The 13,563-nt window shown below is 34.6% G+C and overlaps 1 protein-coding gene, 1 long non-coding RNA gene and 1 pseudogene across 2 annotated transcripts; 1 reads left to right on the top strand and 2 right to left on the bottom strand.

Moving 5' to 3' along the window:
* Positions 1-696: 696 nt before the first annotated feature.
* LOC113503071 (cytochrome P450 6B5-like) lies at positions 697-3,356 on the bottom strand. Its single transcript, XM_026884875.1, has 2 exons — positions 1,755-3,356; positions 697-1,521 (listed from the first exon to the last, which is right to left on the bottom strand). The coding sequence occupies exons 1-2, from the start codon at positions 3,214-3,216 to the stop codon at positions 1,328-1,330; spliced, it is 1,656 nt and encodes a 551-aa protein (XP_026740676.1). The 5' UTR covers positions 3,217-3,356; the 3' UTR covers positions 697-1,327.
* Positions 3,357-8,133: 4,777 nt separating this feature from the next.
* On the bottom strand, positions 8,134-9,094 carry LOC113503126 (annotated as a pseudogene).
* A 3,884-nt stretch (positions 9,095-12,978) lies between these two features.
* LOC113503079 lies at positions 12,979-13,563 on the top strand. Its single transcript, XR_003401403.1, has 2 exons — positions 12,979-13,044; positions 13,307-13,563. It is a non-coding gene; the product is annotated as an uncharacterized LOC113503079 (long non-coding RNA).

The following is a 13,563-nucleotide window of genomic DNA, read 5'->3' as shown; positions in this document are numbered from 1 at the left end:
AGATTTTTGAGCAAACGTTTCAATGGGTTTTTATGATATTTGTCTAGGTGAAATTCCTATAAATATAGGAAGATATAGAATTTTTGCATAACTTACAATAAATCGGTTGTAAATAATGCCGCCAAAGACTTCCCTTTGATGCGCCTTATAAAAATATTTCTGACGTACTTTTATTTTTATGTTATTTAGTAATTTCCAGTAAATAGCTGAGTATATTGTGGCAGCAACTCCTGTTTAAAACATTGAGATGATTTGTTTCTCTTCAAATGATGAGAACAATTGAGATGATCAGTTAACAATAAGAAGTAGTAGGAAGTTTTGTAGATAAGAATAAAACTGTTGATGTTCATAATTTATTATAATTATTTGCTAAAACGGAACATGAAATTCGATTTGCGTCGTCGCCGGTTGGGTCTGAAACTTATTGGCGTAATTTGGACAAGCCTTGGGATTTGATTTTTCCCTTATCGTGTATTTCTTTAGTTTATAGTTAAAAGCTGTCTTAATCTATGTAAAAGTCTTCATTATCAGCCACAATATCCGTTAAAAAGTCTTCGAAATACGGCTTAAGGAAACATGTAATCACTTAATTTGAAGCTCTAATACTTTTTTATTTTAAATAAGAATAATAATCATCTGGGTTTGCAAGATCATTGTATAGTTGACCAATAGCTTAGTTGAATCCATAATCAAAAAAAAAATTAAATCTGTTTATTTCCATGAAAAAACGTAATTCTAAATAACACATAAGTAGCAAAAATCTATTACACCTAGATTGTAGAGTCGTAAGTTGCACCCTACCATACATCTGGGCCCTAATTCTGCTATTTACAATAGCCGATGAATAAATGAAATTTGGATTAAAATGACAATTTCGTATTCTCTTAAAGCTTTTGCTGCACAATAGTTATAAATTATTCAATACCGGACGGTACACCCGAGTAAACTTCCAATTATTGTATTGGCAAAATGCTTAAGAGAATAGGAATCATTTCACATTTAATCCAATTGCTATTCATTCATCGGCCATTGTAAAATAGCAGAATCGGGGCCCTGAATGCTGCTCAAGACTCCTATCTAAATGTTCAACTAAAACTTCGCAGCTTGCGAGAGCACTTGTTTACCTTTGCTCGGGCCAATTAATTTAACTAATTGCAATTTCGTAGAATATTTAGGTAGTATCCAAAGCCACAAATTTATTCACTGCTACTGCAAAACGTGCTTTTATAAACATCAAAGTAAAACATGTAAATAGTAAACTAAAATAAAAACGAAATGCTCACTTAGTATCGAACATTCCATTACTATATCTATTCAAGTATTTTATTTACTTTGCTAAGAGCCTAGTTTGCCATCCTTCCCGTTCAATGAACTTCAGTCTGATATCTTTAGTTGACGCTGTGATCAATGATGTTGGATTGAAGTCTAGATGTGTTTTCATACCCGGTGCTAATTCCACTCTATATTTCTTAAAAATCGTTATGAGCCCAGCCGCCATCTGCATTCTAGCGAATCTCATTCCTGCAAAGAAAAAACTCAAAATTTAGTCCAATTTATTTTCAGACGGCAACTAGCCAGTATAAGTTTTGTTCTAGTACCTATCATAGAAATAAATGGCTGTGGTTTTTTGCAACAAGAAATAATTTTCTGGCTATGTTTTAAAAAAATCTTAGGTTGTTTTTCATATTTGCTTTAAATAATATATTAGGTCAAATAAGAAACGGATTTGCCTACAATAAATCATAAAAGCTTACCTAAACAAGTCCTGGGACCTTCACCGAATGGCATATACGTGTAGGGCTTGATGTTGCGCTTCTCTTCGCCGTAAAACCGCTCCGGTCGGTATTCCAGTGGGTCGGGGAAGAAATCAGGGTTGGTGTGTAGACGATATAGCGGTATATGTACACGCATGCCCTTCTCTATTGTCAGTCCCGAAGGAAACATGTAGTTCTCCTGAGCCTCGCGGCTTACCACACCCAGTACCGGGTACAGGCGCATCGCTTCGTCCACACATGCTTCTAGGTACGGGACTTCCGCAACGCATTCATACTCCAACTTGTTATCGTGACGACGCAAGTAGGCATCTACTTCTTCGATTACCTTAGCTTGCTTTTCAGGGTTCTTTGCTAATTCAAACAATGTAAATGATAATTCAGTCGATGACGTATCATAGCCTGCGACGAAGAAAAGGACACAATTGGCTACCAAAAACTCATCGTCTATCTCTACAGTTACTTTGGATACTGTCTCTGGGTTCGAGTTCTTCAAACTGTCTCCAACTAAATTATTTTTCTTCATCTTCAGCATGAAATCGATGAAATCATTTCGGTTTGAAGGCTGATAATTTCGAGTTTCAAAAATATTGGTTAACAATTTACTGAAGAAATTATCAATATCTTTCGAAAATACTCGAAATCCTGAACCGTAGAAAATCGAGGGCCAAATAGCTCTGAAAATATTTTTCAATGCAGCAGTCGATGAAGCATCCATGATGACGTCGCCCATGTGTTTGAAAACGTTGTTTTCCGTTTTCACCATAGTTTGTGCGTCCACTCCAAATGCGCAGGTACAAATACAATCCATTGTAAAACGAGCCAGTATTGTCCTCACATCGATAACGCTCGAGCTCCCAATTTCTCGGTCCAGCATGTCTTCAAATACAAAGGAACATTTTCCGATCAAGGAGAACATACTTTTCATCTTGGAAGAGGAGAAAATAGGAGAAAGATTTTGTCGCAGAGCCTTCCACCTGTCGCCATAAGTAAAGAAGAGGTTGCGTGTTAACATTTCCTTGTGAGTGTGTTCTGAAACTTCACGGCCATTGAAGATGTGGAAGTCTTTTGTGGTAATCAGTTTGATCAGCTCCGGGTCCTGGACGATGAGAGAAGGTTCCGTTCCATAGTAAGCGCCGATGAGCGGTGCATTTGGGAATTTCGCACATAATTTTCTGGTACTTTCTCCCAAGTTTTCCTTCAGCAACATAAAACTTGAATAGTTACCAAAGATCGTTGTTGGTGGTAGATGCGGAATATTTTTCTTCTCCCAATATGAGAATTTTCTTCTGGTAAAGAGGTATAAAGAATACGCTATTAAAAATAGCGTGATCGGTAGAAGTGTGGCGATCATCTTTGACAGTTCAGAGATAACTGATTGTATCGAAATAAATTTGCAGTATATATACACACCGTATCGTGTCTGTTGTAGGTTGCCTATCATGTCGAAAAAGTTTTAGGATACTCACAATTAATTTTCATTCCTAATGTTTTATTATGTTAATGTTTACCTACATTTTAATAATAAGGATTATTTCATGTTATTCAGATAGATTAATGAATAAGACCGGTCAAGTGCGAGTCGGATTCGTGACACTGACAAGCTAGTAAAAATAATCTACAAATTAAAAAAAAAACCTGTTGGTCACCAAACATATGACCGTAACAACCTTGTAACTTATTAAATAGATGTTTTTAAATTTTGTCCACCTGATGTTCACCTAAGAATATAAGTTTTTTTGTTAATTCAACAAAGAACAATAAATGTGTTGAGCTGTCGTTTTCGATGCAATTATGTTATAGGTTACTGCATGCGATGTCCAAGTTTGATGTCGAAAAATACCATTTTAAATATGTATATTTCTTGTACTTGCAAATTTTAATGATGTTGTATTTTCTTTATCTTGTGTCAACTTTTCGTAAGGGAAGCCTGCAGCTAGAAGTGGCTTTTTCAAGGCAGGTGATAGCAGAAAATATATAATAGGTGTACCACTAATGGACAAAAGTCTCACCTATTCAACTCAAGCCTACACTGTCTATATAGGAATAGCGTATTTCAAGTAGCTAGCCATTCATCAATTCGTTTGTTTTGTTGTGTTAAGTACTCGTAGTTCAGAACTTGTATGTTAACTTTACTGATGTGACTTTGTCCCACGTTTTTTTATACATTCACTTTTCTTATTGCTTTGTTTGTTTGTTGTTCCAATTGGAATTTTTGAAACTCAATATTGAGGCACGTCCCGATAAGCTAGCAGGGTAAAACTTATAATGTGGGTTCAAACCCAATGACAATGCAATATTTAAAAAATGGCTGGGCCGATTTTGATAAAATTTGAATGGAGTGATATTTGAAAACGTGGGTTTTAGAGTTGTTAAATCTATTAATAATTAAATTCAAATTTATTTTATGATAAAAATTATTATAAATCAATCTATAAATGATTCATCTAGTTCAACAGCATAGATTTTGTTAATATTTAACACCTTTAAACCAATTTTTCTTTTTTTCTTTAAATTTCATATTCAAACCATTGGATATCCTGTGGTGATTTTGACACGTATCTATAAACTTGTTCAATTTTGCATCAATTTTTTATTTAAAAGAGTAACCTTAATCAGGTTACTCTTTTAAATTAAGAATTGTCTTGTTTGTTTCTCTCCGATCTTTCTTCAAGGAAATGAGGCCAGGTTTATTTTACTATATATTTATTATTTGCAATAAACAGGCGTTTATAACGTTTAAAAACTTCCTAAAATTCACTTGTTTCTATTCTTTTCCGTTTTATTTGGATAATGTAGTCTATAATGAACATGGGCTACTATCCGTGCCGCTAAGTGTAGATTCTTATGTGAAAATGAAGAAAAATACATTTATTATAAGCAATATTGTATGGACAGTCTCACAAGAAAGGAACGCATGGTCACTGGACAGTGGGCTTGTCATGATGATATATATTAGAGTATCTTTATTAAATTACATAGCAAAGTTGTCAATCGCAATCTAATTTCACAGATCATATAGGAAAGTTTACAGGAAACGCAACGTCATATGAATATGAATATTCAATTAAATTTTAATTGCCCACCCGCTTGCTTTACGCAGGTGTAGCGATCAAAGCTACAGCTGTGGTAGGTACTATTTTAGTTTTATATTTCAACTAGCTTTACGCCCGCGGCTCCGCCCGTGTCGAGGTCGGTTATATCGCATTTCCTAGAGAACTCTTCAAAAGTCCGGGTTAAAAACTAACCTATGTTCTTTTTCGAGGTCAACTCTATGTCTGTACCAAATATCATTAAAATCAGTTCAGTGGTTTGGACGTGAAAGCGTAACAGACAGACAGACAGAGAGAGTTACTTTAGCATTTATAATATTAGTAGGGACGAGACGATACCTCGGAGTCACTCCTGTAATATTGGTCTGTAAAAGATTGCAGACTTCGGATTGAGCCCGCACATTGTTATACGCTCAATGCACTTACTAATTGCGAAACATTTGTTATAGATCAATACGGGCTCTACAATATACGAGTCTTCCGTGTATCCTTACATATTATAAAACAAAGTCCCCCGCCGCGTCTGTCTGTCTGTCTGTCTGTCTGTTCGCGATAAACTAGAAAAGTACTGAACGGATTTTTATGCGGTTTTCAAGAATAGATAGAGCAATTCTTGAGGAAGGTTTTAGTGTATAATAAGTTTAGGTTTTGTGTAAACTGACGATATTACAGCGATATTAGTTAAACATGTCGGAAAAAATTAAGCCATTCGAGAGCTTTCATCGAGAACGCTGCCAAAAACTTTTGAGTAACAACAAAACAATGTATGGCGGGTTTGTACCTCTTTAATAGATCTACAAAAAAGTCCGTGGTGGTATATGTCTATCTTCCAAGGATAACCCACAATAACCATTTTTATGTGTTTTCTTAATACAGTAAAATTATTGGTTATTTACAAACCTCTTTTTAACAATACAGTATTAATCCTTATCCAAATAAATAAGTTAGATATATTATGCATGTAATATAGAACAAAATTGCCTTTCACACTACGCCAAAAATGTTAATAGGTAATGAGTTATCGTAATATTAAAATCTCCGCGCGAGAAATTAAAAATCGATGAAACGTAGCGAAGATATCGTTGGGATCTATATACTAATTGTACTATATATATACTAATTACTATGTATATACTATGTATGTACTATGTGTATACTAATTGTTTGTTTGTTTGTTTGAACGCGCTAATCTCAGGAACTACTGGTTCAAATTGAAAAAAAAATTTTGTGTTGAATATACCATTAATCGTGGGAGGTTTTAGCTATATATCATCACGCTGCGACCAATAGGAGCGAAGAAAAAGTCATAACTTATACATTCTAACCACGCAGACGAAGTCGCGGGCAACAGCTAGTAGTATATAAAACTAAACTTAAGTTTTGTTTTCATTATAATTTTAAAGTGTGTTATTCTATGCAAGTAGAACCATATTTAATTATTATTATAAATTTAATTGAGTATAATAGTGAAGCCTTTTAGCATAGTTATATTATTTAAAGGAAGTTCCTACAATAAGTTAAGTCTTGTATGAAAGTTTGAAGGTAAAAGATAGATAAACATTTGTGTTGTGTATCGTGCAAATTGACGGTGTTTGTGTACCTACTCTTTTTGCTGTCTGCGTGTGACAGACGCCCAGTCACTGTGATTCGTATAACAGTTTCGATACGAACTACGCAGCCGACGATGAGTTCACAAGTTATTACGATAAAACACTATCAACAATTTCGTGTTTTCTATTAGTTTGTCATGTTGAGTAAACATTACAAAAATAGCATGATAGTTAAAAAATATAGTTTTTATCTTTTCCCGACAGGAAACCTTTGAAAAGTGCTTCTTATTCCAAAATTATTGACTGCATAATAAATAGACATGTCTTCTTCATTCCCAGATATACCTATAATTTTATTTTGGGATGATTCGACTATGATTATGTTTTTATTCAAAGCACAAAGAAAGATGTATCCTACCTACAAGGTATATGTATCTACCTAAAAGAAATAAATTAATGGAGAAAGTAAGTACATATAAAACATGAAAATCCTATATAAACGTGTTTATATATCTATGAGTGAATAATATATCAATTAAATTCATTATCAATCTATTCGATCACTTTCCCAAAAAAACGTCTTGAGAACAATCAAAATTACGTATTCGTCCCTCTAAAACCACGCAGAAAATCATTCACAAAAGAACGTTTTGCATAAACCATAAACTTAGCTACGAGTATCTCCGTAAAAAGGAGAAACAAAATATGTTTAGATATATATATATATATTGAAACGGTTTAAAGCCTTGTTTCTAACGACAAAGGAAATGAACTTTGAATTTGTGAACTTTGGAGAACCCTTTCAAACCAGCGGCGAAAACGATTAAAAGTGTTACGTTCAGTCATAAAACTATAATATGTAGGAATCAATCAAGCCTGATCGCCCTCGAGATAAAACTAAACCATACGAAAGCTGTTTTTAATTTCAATTTCACTAGCTGTTGGCCGCGACTTCGTCTTGGTCCACGTCTTCGTGATTTTAGATATATGGAGAACAATAAAATGGTCAAAACAAGTTCTGTAGTCTAGCTTTATTCTAAATGATAACTTAGTAACCCTCTCATAAAACCTGGACTTGCTAAAATTAATTGTTCACGGAATGTTTACGGGGTCCCAGATATAATAAGACATGTTGAACACAAACATTATTGATCGTTTACGATATTGAATACGGACAATATAGTTCGGCTGGTTCGGGTTTTGATATTTAAGCTATCATCTTGTTTTTAGACTTACCTTTTAATAATGTATAAAAACCAGTGAATTTCTTTCACAAAAATATACAATTTACATTTAGCAGTTGGGTTTTTATTTACTAAATAAATTACTTGCACTATTGCAGTAGTCCGTTATTTTATCATCTCGGTGCGCCTTCATACTGAAACTGATTTTCCTAACATCTTGGTTAAATTACCCAAAAAAAGACTGATACGTGTGATTATCTATTTTTTGCTGAACAGTTTAAAATTAAATTATTAGTAGGACTGAAATGAAAAACTATACAATTAAACGGGCTTTTGCATTTTTTATAAATATCCGAACATGCTACTCCCTTTTTATTTCCATTGAGCTTCAGGTTAAAAAATCCTAAAGCATGTTATTCTCAAATTTCTTCTAATCAGTAACAGAACTTTAAATTTGTAGCTCCCTCTGTGGTAAACCCAATCCCTGTTTTACCCTATCGGCTGGTTTTAAACTGCTAACTTCAGTAAGACTTTCGATGCCTACATGCAAAATGTATAAATTTCTATTAGGAGTTTGACTAACTTTAATGTGCCAATATTCTAAAATCTTTACTTAGCACTTTTTTTAGGTACTCAAGATTTTTTTAATGGTAGGTATTATCTTATGCATCTATCAATGTTTGAAAAATAAAGTTTAGTAATCATTTTAACCTACAAAAAGTCGTTTATTTTTATCAAAAATAAAATTTCATCAAAGCATACCTAAACAAGTCCTGGGCCCTTCACCGAATGGCATGACCGTGTAGGGCTTGATGTTGCGCTTCTCTTCACCGTAAAACCGCTCCGGTCGGTATTAAATTGGGTTGGGGAAGAAATCAGGGTTGGTGTGTAGACGATATAGCGGTATATGTACACGCATGCCCTTCTCTTTTGTCAGTCCCGAAGGAAACATGTAGTTCTCCTGAGCCTCGCGGCTTACCACACCCAGTACCGGGTACAGGCGCATCGCTTCGTCCACACATGCTTCTAGGTACGGGACTTCCGCGACACATTCGTACTCCAGCTTGTTATCATGACGACGCAAGTAGGCATCTACTTCTTCGATTACCTTAGCTTGCTTTTCAAGGTTCTTTGCTAATTCGAAGAATGTAAACGACAATTCAGTCGATGACGTGTCAAAGCCCGCGACAAAGAAGAGGACACAATTGGCTACCAAAAACTCATCGTCTATCTCTATAGTTACTTTGGATACTGTCTCCGGGTTCTTCAAACTGTCTCCGACCAAATTATTTTTCTTTATCTTCAGCATGAAATCGATAAAATCATTTCGAGTTGAAGGCTGGTAATTCCGATTTTCAAACACGTTGATTAACAATTTACTGAAGAAATCATCAATGTCTTTCGAAAATGCTCGGAATCCAGAACCGTAGAAAATCGTGGGTGGTTCTGAAAATGTTTTTCACAGCAGCAGAAGTTGAAGAATCCATGATGACGTCGCCCATGTGTTTGGAAACGTTGTTTTCCGTTTTCATCATTGTTTGTGCTTCCACTCCAAATGCGTAGGTACAAATACAATACATTGTGAACCGTGTCAGTATTGTCTTCACAGCGATAACGTTAGAATTCCCGATCTCTCAACATTTCCTCAAAGACAAAGAAACATTTTTGATCAATGGGAACATAATTTTCATCTTTGAAGAGGAGAAAATAGGAGAAAATTTTTGTCGCAAAGCCTTCCACCTGTCGCCATAAGTGAAAAATAGCGTGATTGGTAGAAGTGTAGCGATCATCTTAGACTGTGCAGAGATAACTAATTATATCGAAAGAAAATTTGCACCTCAACCAATTAACATTTATGCATGGTATTTCTTCTCTTATTTTTAAACTAGCTGTTGCCCGCGACTTCGTCCCCGTGGGTAGAAGATATAAGTAATGATTAAGATCGTAAGGTAAAGAAGATATAAGTATATTAATCTAAGGTATTCATTCATCAAGGCACATAAAAACATTATGGAGTGCAGGCATTATACGACTTTCTAAAGTTAGTGTTAAATGCTTTCATGGTCCTGTTACAAAGTGCAAGATATATATTATATTATGGAATTCTGCATATACTACATACACATAGGTTTTAGTCTATTGTCGATAAGATGTAATTATTTATTCATTTATGTACACACAACAAACACAGAGTAAAACACGTATAAAAAGAAAAGCACCAAAGGTACTAACAAAGATACTGCTTATTTCTCAAGCCAGCAGAAACATAGACACAGTGTGTAGACAAATATAGGACAATAAAAAAATAACGAATACACGACATAATACAGTATTTATAAAATATGTACTTGTATAAATATATAATATTACATAAAACAAGGACATTAAGCGATCTTAGTGATGCAAGATACGTGTTCTTTGACACGACGTTTAAATATACCACGGTTATAGATCGGGAGTCGTGAATGTTAGGAGAAAGAATAGAAGTCGGTGGAGTAAGGTTGAATTTTGAGATAAGATTTAAGGTGTGATCTGCAAAGGGCATCAGGAGGGCGGATATAGGAAAAGCGGTCACGCAAGTAGTAGGGATAAAGTAGGTTTTGAAGAATATTATATAGGAGACATAGGATACGAATGTATCTGTTATTTGATAAGGTTAAAAGATGAATTAACAAATCCTGCACTAATGATTTTAGAGGGTTGCAAGATACAAGCATCTATGTGTGGAATCACCTTTGCCCTGTGGAGACGCAATCCTAAGCCGTTCTGATTTGATATTCGTTATTAATAAGGACTTTCTATCATAACAGGACAGCGTAATATAATCGTAGATTCTTTTGCAGAATACATATTGAATTCAACTAATATTTATTTATTTAATTTTTTACGTACAATTGTGGTACATAAGGCGGACTTAATGCCGCGAGGCATTATCTACCAGTCAACCTTTGGGTATAATAAAAGACAGTTGTGATACTCTAATATTGTGATACTCTAACCCGGAGTATCACAATTATAATTCAAATCAATTAACCTTAATATAAAAAAGATTATAATGTTGTATAGTCGATTACAGGTTCAATAAATTAAACTTATCAAACGTTATTTATTTATGGAAAAGATATTAATTCTGACTGAAATAATGAAAACAATCTCTTTATAAAATTTAGGATATGGATGACGTTGCAGACTAAAAAGCACGTGGAAGGAAATAAGTGATTGTAAGAATTGAAGCGAGACGCTCAACGATAAAATATTGTAAACAACATACAATATCATTATGATAACACTTTATTCCCGAATACTGAAACGCATCTTTACGTCAAGGTGATTTCAAGTATCCATTATGTCGTTGCTTTACCTTAGACAAATGCAATGTATTGAAGACTATGTATTTTTTTAGTACTTTTTAGTGGCTAGTCTAATAAGACTAGTCAGTAGCACATAATCTCTGTCTACGCTTCCAACGCTACGGGCTACGGCCTAAGCTGCGGCCGCGCCTCAACTCCACAACGATTCAGAGTGATTTCGAGAATTACTTTTAGTGTTTAGACTTATGAAGCCTATTTATCCAGGGAGTATTAAGGCATCAAAAATCCTAATTTAACCGGGCGAAGTCGCAAGCAAGAGCTAGTAAGATTATATTGTTCTAGATGATGATTATCGTATGTAGCTTCGTCAATGTTTAAACATGTTTTACTTAATTCGCAAATAATGTTTTTATAGGTAGACGTCCTACCAATCACTATCGCAGGTAAATGAATTCATTTTTTTTCTTTTCATAGGGTTTCCCTGAAATTATGGCCAAATAGTTGACCATTATAGGTGTCCAAAATTGCTTGTTTGAACAAATAGAATTAAGATAACTTGGTAAACTGGGTCTGGAAAACACACGAGATCATAATTAAGCAACTTAATATCCACGACTCATCTACCACTTTGAGATGTTTTAATCGAGCTGTGTGTTTCTAGTACTTACGTAATTTTGAATTGGTCAGAACCATACAACATTGTAAAATAAGTAATACTAAATCGAAATTAATGTAAACCTTATAGTTTTGGTATTTTGATTATAAAATAAAAACGGCGAAATCAAATATGGTACATGAAAAGATGGCGCAACGCAAATAGACAAACGACGCACTAAACTCCCTGTGTCTCAATCTAAGCAATAATTTATTCATGACACATTGCTATTCATTTTTAAGTGGAGCTTATTCACAAATCCAATCCAATAATAACTGGGGCACAATGAATATATTAGATCATTTTGTTTGAGGCTTACGTTTATTTTTTTACCGTTTCTTGCACTTTATCTAAATAAATTCATATTTTGTTTACAGATTACGCTCGCCTCGCTAGCTCGCCTTCGCGCGTCAATGACCATAGCCCTAACTAAATTATTGACCGATATTTACTAATACGTTGGGTTTTTAAAACACAATTTCCTACACTAAAAAAGGTATCTATTGAAGGAAAAATAAAATAAACTGTAGGTACATTTCTGGCACAGGTTTTGTAAAACTGTTACCTACTTGCAATGCATAATTTATTTGATACAAAATGTGCCAGAAATTAATAAATCTGGGTGTTATTATACATATTATATACCTAAGCGTTCTATGTACGTCTTAATTATTCACATCTACTGCTAACAAACGACAAGTAGTAGTACGTATTATCATTTTTGTGCCTTACAGTACAATATGATCAAAATGTTGCTTTAAATTAAAAGAAACGAATCGGAGTCGTCAGCCACAGGTGCCTCGACCACTGCGGGTCTGGTCAAGTCCCCAGAAAACATCGAAACAAGGAAGCCTGGATTCCAAATACTGAAATCGGAAAACGATAACTCGCATTGATCAATGCTCAAACCTTCTCTATACGAGAGGAGTCCTGTGCCTAGCACTTGACAGCTGGTGTTTTTATTAGCAACCATCAGGAGTCATCAGGGTTGCAAGTCTGACTCGCACTTGACCGGTTTGTCATGGAGTGAAAAAAGCTTAAGAAAAGTCGTTAGTGTAGCTTGCAGCTACACTAACGACATAATGTTAGGACTATACATTCGAGTTGCAACGTCTACAAACACCTGTCTTCGAACGTCTGCACTCTTGTACATTGACTACATAATCTGAGTATTGGACCGCTGGGTCATGCTCGACTGCGATTGGTTTTTATTATCTAATCACTATTTTATGCGCATGCGGTTAAACAATGACATGACATTTAATTGATTGTTATCAAACATTTAATTATAAAATTTTCCATAGGCGACAAAATGATCACGTGTTTGCTATGCGATTAATAAGTATTAGAGTAAAGTACCTTTAGTCGTACCAGCGCTTAAGTCGTACAACGTCGATATCTGATCCGTCATGAAAAGGTGACATCTAGCAGTGCAATATGGTTCTACTCAGTACCTACCACGGGTAAACAGCAACACGCGGCGGCTTGCCGGAATTCGCAATCAAAAAATAATGAAAAAGTAAGTTTTTTGCACAATTTTCACTAACATTTTTACGTCATTCATAAGCAACTTCACAAAAGATTGTGTTGAAGCGAATATTTTTTTGATTCATGTCTGTTTTCATAGTGTTTTTTGGTTGATATGAGCTAGGTAAAACGTTAACTTTTAACTTTGTACATCACGCTGCCTAACTCGTACCTGCATAAACTTCCTAATTTGTACCGGTACGACTTAGGTGTTACCGAGATATTCTTTGCTAATTTCAATTTTTTTCTTTTAGGTAACCAATATGGCAAAGATAATGTATAACTCTGGAAGCAAGATGAAATGGATGAACACAAAAAGGAACACAAGTCACTAATAAAAAAAGAAAGATAGACAGGAAATCTAACAAAGATAAAAAACTAGACGCTAAAGAAAACAGGTTGTGCAAACTATGCAACGAAGATCGCAAAGAATATATGACCCAATGTATTAAATGCAAAGGATGGGTACATGATTTATGTGCAGGTCTTAAAATTAAAACAAAAAATTACA

Source organism: Trichoplusia ni, chromosome 18, assembly GCF_003590095.1.
Source record: "Trichoplusia ni isolate ovarian cell line Hi5 chromosome 18, tn1, whole genome shotgun sequence".
Lineage (NCBI taxonomy): Eukaryota > Metazoa > Arthropoda > Insecta > Lepidoptera > Noctuidae > Trichoplusia > Trichoplusia ni.
This window is presented reverse-complemented; position numbering and strand designations above follow the sequence as displayed.